This window comes from Mauremys mutica, chromosome 12 (genome assembly GCF_020497125.1).
Source record: "Mauremys mutica isolate MM-2020 ecotype Southern chromosome 12, ASM2049712v1, whole genome shotgun sequence".
NCBI classification, from domain to species: domain Eukaryota; kingdom Metazoa; phylum Chordata; order Testudines; family Geoemydidae; genus Mauremys; species Mauremys mutica.
In genome coordinates, this window is record NC_059083.1 from 15,530,121 (window position 1) to 15,538,758 (window position 8,638).

The 8,638-nt window shown below is 50.7% G+C and overlaps 1 protein-coding gene across 3 annotated transcripts; it reads right to left on the bottom strand.

The window, feature by feature from the left end:
• Positions 1-1,345: 1,345 nt before the first annotated feature.
• On the bottom strand, positions 1,346-8,638 carry LOC123345726 (zinc finger protein 883-like). Of its 3 annotated transcripts, XM_044982758.1 has the most exons (3): positions 8,585-8,638; positions 5,234-5,347; positions 1,346-4,905 (listed from the first exon to the last, which is right to left on the bottom strand). In XM_044982758.1, exons 1-3 carry the CDS (start codon positions 8,616-8,618, stop codon positions 3,104-3,106), a joined length of 1,950 nt encoding a protein of 649 aa, XP_044838693.1. In that variant the 5' UTR covers positions 8,619-8,638; the 3' UTR covers positions 1,346-3,103. The 3 variants fall into 3 exon arrangements, with proteins under 3 accessions (XP_044838693.1, XP_044838692.1, XP_044838691.1); XM_044982757.1 differs by lacking the exon at positions 8,585-8,638 and having other exon boundaries at positions 5,234-5,833; XM_044982756.1 differs by lacking the exon at positions 8,585-8,638 and having other exon boundaries at positions 1,346-4,908; positions 5,234-5,831.

Sequence of the window (8,638 nt, forward strand, 5' to 3'; positions counted from 1 at the left end):
TGCTTTGCTTCTCACCTCATAACCCCATAACCACGATCACAGTTGGTTGTGTTAGTTACAAAAGTTTTTGCATCATCATAATAGACCAAAAACTCACAATCCAGCTTCCAATCTACAAATGATCTGGACTAGCCTAGACAAAAACAGGAAACGACTTTACCAAGAGATGCAAATGGGGATACAAGATCGGAAAGATCAAAATGTTCTTTGAGGTTCATTTGAATTCCCTTCCAGGTCTGTAACCCTTCCTTCTCCAGCCCTCAGGGGTCTGATTTAGGGTCATAGACATCAAAGCTGTGATTCCCAGGCATGGAGAGCCAGGGACACGGTGGTGAGTGACACCTTGGGAGGTGGAGGAGTAGAACGGGGACAGGATAAAACTCTGCAGTGCTGGGACAGAGGCTGCTGTGTGGAGAATGGAGCGTGACGGTGATGGGAGAAGGAGGGAATCCCTCGGACTCACCCCATCGCCCTGAAATAGCACAGTAGCTAAAACACCACGTTTTCCTGTCCCTCTTCCCATTCTTTTAGCATCTGCTTGATTCTGGCCCATAAGGGAGAAAATGTACAATCGCTAAATCCTTTTCAGCAGGGCCTGGAGTAATGTGAGACTATCTGGGAATGAGACAATCCGGCCCCACGGGGGGACTCAGGGACTAACAATCACTCTGTTAATGGGGGGGATCTGAATAGATAAGATGCTCCAGGTGAGTTTGTCACACTGTCTGGAGCGGTTCACAACTAGGCATGCCGACCTCCGGGCAGATTGGCAGAAAACCAGGCAGACGCCCCAAGCTGCTGGTTCGTTCTGTAATTACATTTCACCAAGCCAGTGACAAATGTGAACTCCTAGATCACTATCCCAGTCTTACCCTAGACTCACGGACAGCCCGCCTCGACTCTCCAGTCTCTCTTGCCACCCAGACAAACTGGACTTTGTGATAAAATGTCATTCACACCAAAAATCCCATCACATCACGTTGCTCCTAGTCCCAAGAGATCAGTCACTTCCCCCAGAGCAATTGGTATCCTAGATCTTACACCACAGACAACGCAGGTAGCCGGTTCTATAGTAAATTAACTAAAGCAGTGGTCCCCAACCTTTTCCGGGTGGCGGGCGCCGGACAATGAGCCACCAAGGACCATGGCCAGCGGACAAGCATCCGCCAAGTAGCAGCAATGTCAAGAGGCGTCGCCGAAATGCAGCCACAAATCAGCGGCATTTCGGTGGCGATGCCTCTTGATGACGCTGTTTTCGGTGGCATTTCGGCGGTGACGCTTCTTGATGACCCTGCTTTTCGGCGGCATTTCGGAGGATGCTTGTCCGCTGGCCAGTACGCGGGCGCACACAGAGGCTCTGGTGGGTGCCATGGCACCCGCGGGCACCATGTTGGGGACCACTGAACTAAAGGATCATTAGCTAAGAAAAGGAAGTGAGAGTTATTGAGAGGTTAAAGCAGGTAAGATGCATGCCCAGGTGAGTCACAATTTGTTATTCCAAAGGGTGGCAGAGATGTAATAAACTGGCAGGTTCCCAAAAGTCTTTTCAGGGTTCCCAGATTGTCCCTGGGGATCACAGCTTTCTATACGGTATTCTTCCCTGTAAGAGTCCAAAGAGGCCAGAGATCCAAGATCGTTCTTTGAATCCATACTTATAGCTTCTTCTCACAGAAAACAAACTGACAGGGTCACTCCTCACGTTGGCTCTTCCTTTGACGACCGAGAGTGAGGAATGTGTTTTTGAGTCTTTGACCTCCGGTCATAACACACAACGCCCACTTGCTTTGAAATTAGCTCTTTCCTGTTAAAGTTCATTTGCATTCCACAGGGCTTCTTCCTCGTTTGATGGGTTATTTAGTTATGGGGGTACACACAATTTTTGCTATTACATTATAACAAGATATAGTTAAGTGAAAACAATGCAAGGAACATCCCATTACTTTTCATGAAGTTTAAACACCAAATACACTCTTATACATTTAACAATCTCTTTAATCTATCCTAATACACAAGGGAATTGGCCTTGGGCTCCAGCGTGAGCTGGCACCTGGTCTGCCCGAGTCTCACCGTTTACACCACAAAATCCGGTGCAGGGTCATAGAGATGCTCTGGCTGATCCTGATCACGTTTCCTACCACAGACAGACCCTTGGAGGCTGATGCTGCGGAGGCGGAGGTGGGACCTTGAGGCCTTCCACAAAGGGTCCTTGTGGGCATCAGCCCCTCTCAGTGGTGCTGTCTGAATGCAGAGGGGGCAGGGAGAAGGGGCAGAGGGGGTGAGTGAGGAGAGGCAGCACCTCTCTACCCCTGTGCTCTCCCTCGCCTCTTCTCCCATGAGCCCCAAACACTCGATAGCCCAGCACCCAGCTCCCCCAGCCTCAACCATTCAATCCCCCGTTTCCTATCCCAGCACCCAGGCCCCTCAATATTTGATCCCCCAGAGCCCAGCGCCCTGGGGGATTCGGGGAGGGGAGGAGTTACCAGCCCCCAGGGACACTCCCCCTGCAGGGACCAGACCCAGGTAAGGGGGAGCCCAGCCCAGGGGCTGGTGGAAGATGGGGGAGGGGACAGGTGTGTAGAGTGAAGGTGGGGCCTGGCCCAAGTGTTGTTCTCCTCATCTCCATGGCAGGGGGATCCCGGCTGGGAGGGGAAGGGAGAGGGGGGAACTTCAGCCAGGCAGAGGGAGCATCTGGAGGAGTTTCTCTCTCTCCCTTCCCCCGACCTGTGGCCCTTCAGCTCAGCAGCCAGGGCTGCAGCAGGGAGGAGGGGCTGATGGGGGCTTCTCCTCCTCTGCCTGGGGTTTGCTTAGACCAGGCAGAGCCAGAGGGTCACTGACAAGCTGATGCTTGGCTGCTGCTGGATCCTTGGGAGCTAAATGCCCCTGATGTGTGTGGGAATGAGGAAATGGGGTTGTTACCATGGTCAGCCCAAGTCAGGGCCCTGAGAGAATTTCCCTGCTGTGCGGAGTCGAGTCTGATGTCCAACGTGGTGTTAGTTCCACTTGGAGCATTTTCCACGCTGAGAACATCTCAGCGGTTACTTTCCTGTGCGGATTTGCTGATGCCCGATTCTCTGGGAGCACCAAATGAAGCTTCCCCCATTGTTCAAGGTCTCTCTGTTTTGTGGATCACTGATGTGTGAGCTCGGATTGAATCTTTTTCCGCAATCAAGCTGTTCCGTGGGTCTCCCACGCCTTTGTGAGTTCTCAGATGTTTAGTAAGGTATGAGCTCTTCCTGAAACTTTTCCCACAGGCCAGGCATTTATGAGGTTTATAGCCCGTGTGGATTCTCTGATGTATAATAAGGTTCGATCTCTGAATGAAACTGTTCCCACAGTCCAGGCACTTATGGGGTCTCTCGCCTGTGTGGATGGCCTGATGCCTAATAAGGGATGATCTGTTGGTGAAACACTTCCCACAGTCCAAGCACCCATGGGGTCTCTCTCCTGTGTGGACTGCCTGATGTCTAATAAGGGTTGATCTCTGAATGAAACGTTTCCCACATTCCACGCACTCATGGGGTCTCTCTCCTGTGTGGATGGCCTGATGTCTAAGGAGGGCTGATCTGTGCGTGAAACTTTTCCCACAGTCCAAGCAGTTATGGGGTCTCTCTCCTGTGTGGATTCTCTGGTGTATAACAAGGGCTGATCGCTGGGTGAAACTTTTCCCACAGTCCAAGCACTTATTGGGTCTCTCTCCAGTGTGGATTGTCTGATGGGTACTAAGGGATGACTTCTGACTGAAACACTTCCCACAGTCGAGGCATTTATAAGGTCTCTCTCCTGTGTGCATTCTCCGATGTTTAGTAAGGTAGGAGTTGTTCTTGAAGCTTTTCCCACAGTCTAAGCATACGTAGGGTTTCTCTCCTGTGTGAATCCTCTGATGCACAATCAGGTCGGAACTGAGAACAAAACTTTTGCCACAGAGGAGGCATTTATAGGGACTGTCTCCTGTATGGATTGTCCGATGTTTAGTGAGATAGGAGCTGTTCTTGAAGCTTTTCCCACAGTCCAAGCATTTATAGGGCTTCTCTCCTGTGTGGATTGTTTGATGGGAAATAAGGTTTGTTCTCTGAATGAAACTTTTCCCACAGTGGAGGCATTTATGAGGTTTATTCCCAGTATGAATTCTCAGATGTCGAAGAAGGTGTGAGCGCTGAATGAAACTTTTCCCACAGTCGAGGCATTTATAGGGTCTCTCTCCTGTGTGGATTGTCTGATGTGTACTCAGGGCTGATCGCTGTGTGAAACTTTTCCCACAGTCCAAGCACTTATGGGGTTTCTCTCCTGTGTGGGTTTTCTGATGCATAATGAGGGTGGTCTTCTGACTGAAACAGTTCCCACACTCGAGGCATTTATAGGGTCTGTCTCCCATGTGGATTCTCCGATGTTTAGTAAGATTTGAGCTGTTACTGAAGCTTTTCCCACACTCCAAGCACTTATGGGGTCTCTCCCCCATGTGGGTTGCCTGATGTGTAATAAGTGCTGACGTCCAATTAAAACATTTCCCACACTCAAGGCATTGATAGCGTCTCTCTCCCGTGTCGACTCTCCCATGGGTATTGAAGTCTGAGCTGTTATGGATTGTTTGATGTATAAGAAGCTGTGATCTCACAATGAATCCTTTCCCACACTGCAGGCAGTGGTAGGGTTTCTCTTCCTTGGGATTTGTCTGCTGGGCTACAGGATCCTTGTTTCCTCCCCCACAGTTAACAGATTCATCCACTTTCTTCCTCGGGCGGTTTCCCATCAGCCTTTCTGACCTGTGCCAATTTCCCCAGGCTTCTCCCTCTTCCAAGCACAGGGAAAAATTCCCTTCAGCTCTTTCCACAAAGGTCCCCTGTGGTTCCACTTCCCCAGGAACATCATGATGATTCCCGTCCTCGTTCTCACTCCCTCGCTCAGCACCTGCTGGGAGAGAGACAATCCAGACAGGAGTCATTGTGCTGGGGAGAAAGAGGAATAGCTCAGAGGGGAAACCCAACACGCTAATGCTGTGAAGACTTAGCAATTGGATTCTGCCTCCACATCCCACCCAAACATTCACAGGGAAGAAAAGTTGGGAAGGAAACTCCTGCAGCTAACAGGACGGCTGGAAAGCCGTGAACAATATCTGCTGACTCCAGACCTGCCCTGGGTGAGATGAGGAAGAACCGAGGGCCCGTGCTCACACCACATTTTTGGGATTCTCAACTTTTTCCTTCATTCACCACATGGTTTCTGTGTCAGTCCTCACCTGTGTGGTCGCCTCTCGGGAGCTCTCTTTCCTTGCAGGCCTGGAGATCCGAGAGCCACGGCTCTTCCCCTCGTTCCAGGCGGGCGATCAGCTCAGGTTTAGGAATGGGAAATCCTGCGCAGGGGGTGAAATCAGACCAGATCAGGGTGCGTGGAAGATTGAGAGAGCGTCTGTCATAAAGGGCATTCCGTGAATGGAACCTGTGCCTGTGTTGGGGGATTGTGCAATTCCAGAGGACGGGAACATGGTCACAGAGCCCCCTTGGGAGAGGCAGACATCTGGGGAGAATTGTGACACCCTCACTAGGACTTTCCAGGATTTGTGCGCTCTGGGGTCCTTGCTGACACATACCCAGCTCTGGAGTTAAACCCCTGCCTATTTCTAAACCAGTGGAGCCCAGAGCCCGCCGCATGGCTGGAGCTAGTCCCAAGGAGGGAGGTGACCAGGGATTCTGTGTGCCAATGAGAAACAACACAGACAGGACAATACACGGCTTCTCCCCCTTTGAAAGCTGGAGGGGTGGGGATGGTTTAGCACAGAGGTGGGCAAACTATGGCCCGCGGGCCACACCCAGCCCGTGGGACCCTCCTGCCCAGCCCCTGAGCTCCTGGCCCAGGAAGCTGGCCCAGGGCCCCTCCCCTGCTGTTCCCTCTCCCCTGAAGCCTCAGCAAACTGTGCCGCCGGCACAATGCTCTGGGCGGCAGGGCTGCGAGCTCTTGCCAGCAGCACAGCTGCAGAGCCGGGGCCTGACCTGGTGCTCCATGCTGCATGGTGGCGAGGCTGGCTCCAGTCGGGCGGCATGGCTGCCTGTCCTGGTGCTCCAGGTAGCACGGTAAGGGGGCAGGGAGCGCGGTGGTGGTGGGGGGTTGATAGAGGGCAGGGGGAGTTTGGGGTGGTGATCAGGGGGTGGGGATGTGGATAGGGGTCGGGGCGGTCAGAGGGCGGGGAACAGGGGAGTTGAATGGGGGCAGAGGTCCTAGGGAGGCAGTCAGTAATGAGAGGAGGGGTTGGATGGGGCGGCAGGGGACAGGGAGGGGTGGATGGGGCAGGAAACAGGATGGGTTGGATGGGACAGGAGTCCCAGGGGGGCCGTCAGGGGGGCGAGAAGCAGGGGGTCAGATAGGGGGTAGGGCTGGGCCACACCTGGTTGTTTGGGGAGGCACAGCCTCCCCTAACCAGACATCCATACAATTTTGGAAACCCGGTGCGGCCCTCAGGCCAAAAAGTTTGCCTGCCCCTGGTTTAGCAGGTCTATTAGGCTAGTTCCATTGGAGGGGATATGGAGATGCAAGTCTCTCTCACCCGGTAACTGTGCCTTAGAAGCCCCCTTCCCCTCCATAGCATCATAGACTTTAAGGTCAGAAGGGACCATTATGATCGTCTAGTCTGGCCTCCTGCACAACGCAGGCCACAGAATCTCACCCACCCACTCCTGTAACAAACCCCTAACCTATGTCTGAGCTATTGAAGTCCTCAAATCGTGGTTTAAAGACTTCAAGATGCAGAGAATCCTCCAGCAAGTGACCCGTGCCCCATGCTGCAGAGGAAGGGGAAAACCCCCCAGGGCCTCTGCCAATCTGCTCTGGAGGAAAATTCCTTCCCGACCCCAAATATGGCGATCAGCTAAACCCTGAGCATGTGGGCAAGACTCACCAGCCAGACACCCAGGAAAGAATTCTCTGCAGTAACTCAGATCCCACCCCATCTAACATCCCATCACAGGCCATGGGGCATATTTACCGCTAGTAGTCAAAGATCAATTAATTGCCAAAATCAGGCTATCCCATCATACCATCCCCTCCATAAACTTACCAAGCTTAGTCTTGAAGCCAGATATGTCTTTTGCCCCCACTACTCCCCTTGGAAGGCTGTTCCAGAACTTCACTCCTCTGATGGTTAGAAACCTTCATCTAATTTCAAGACTGAACTTCCTGATGGCCAGTTTATACCCATTTGTTCTTGTGTCCTCTCCCTCCCTGGTAATTACTCTCCCTCCCTGGTATTTATCCCTCTGATATATTTATAAAGAGCAATCATATCCCCCCTCAGCCTTCTTTTGGTTAGGCTAAACAAGCCAAGCTCTTTGAGTCTCCTTTCATAAGACAAGTTTTCCATTCCTCGGATCACCCTAGTAGCCCTTCTCTGTACCTGTTCCAGTTTGAATTCATCCTTCTTAAACATGGGAGACCAGAACTGCACACAGTACTCCAGATGAGGTCTCACCAGTGCCTTGTATAACGGTACTAACACCTCCTTATCTCTACTGGAAATATCTCGCCTGACGCAGTCCAAAACCGCATTTGCTTTTTTCACGGCCATATCACATTGGCAGCTCATAGTCCTCCTGTGATCAACCAATACTCCGAGGTCCTTCTCCTCCTCTGTTACTTCCAACTGATCTGTCCCCAGTTTATAAAAAAAATTCTTGTTATTAATTCCTAAATGCATGACCTTGCACTTTTCACTATTAAATTTCATCCTATTACTATTAATCCAGTTTACAAGGTCATCCAGATCTTCCTGCATGTTATCCCGGTCCTTCTCTGTACTGGCAATACCTCCCAGCTTTGTGTCATCTGCAAACATTATTAGCACATTCCCACTTTTTGTGCCCAAGTCAGTAATAAAAAGATTAAATAAGATTGGTCCCAAACCCGATCCCTGAGGCACTCCACTAGTAACCTCCCTTCAGCCTGACAGTTCACCCTTCAGTACGACCCGTTGTAGTCTCCCCTTTAACCAGTTCCTTATCCACCTTTCAATTTTCATATCGATCCCCATCTTTTCCAATTTAGCTAATAATTCCTCATGTGGAACCGTGTCAAATGCCTTACTGAAATCAAGGGTAAATTAGATCCACTGCGTTTCCTTTGTCTAAAAAGTCTGTTACCTTCTCAAAGAAGGAGAACAGGTTGGTTTGGCACGATCTACCTTTTGTAAAACCATGTTGTATTTTGTCCCAATTACCATTGATCTCAATATCCCTAACTACTTTCTCCTTCAAAATTTTTTCCAAGACCTTGCATACTACAGATGTCAAACTAACAGGCCCGTAGTTACCCGGATCACTTTTTTCCCTCTTTCTTAAAAATAGGAACTATGTTAGCAAATCGCCAGTCATACGGTACAACCCCTAAGTTTACGGATTCATTAAAAATTCTTGCTAATGGGCTTGCAATTTCATGTGCCAGTTCCTTTAATATTCTTGAATGAAGATTATCTGGGCCCCCCAATTTAGTCCCATTAAGCTGTTCGAGTTTGGCTCCCCTCACTGACCAGGGAAGAACCTGTGTAGATTCAGAAATGCAGATCCTGCATCTTCTAATAACCGAGGGGACGGGAATCCCTTACCCAGCGAGGTCACCGTCTCATAGTTCTCCTGCATGACGTCCCTGTAGAGGGCTC

Excerpts from the sequence above, each read along its gene's own strand:
- LOC123345726 (XM_044982756.1), bottom strand. The coding sequence starts at position 5,645 with ATGCGGCGGGCTCTGGGCTCCACTGGTTTAGAAATAGGCAGGGGTTTA. Across the intron at positions 4,909-5,233 it reads CCCGAGAGGCGACCACACAG|CAGGTGCTGAGCGAGGGAGT; the intron begins GTGAGGACTGAC and ends TCTCTCTCCCAG.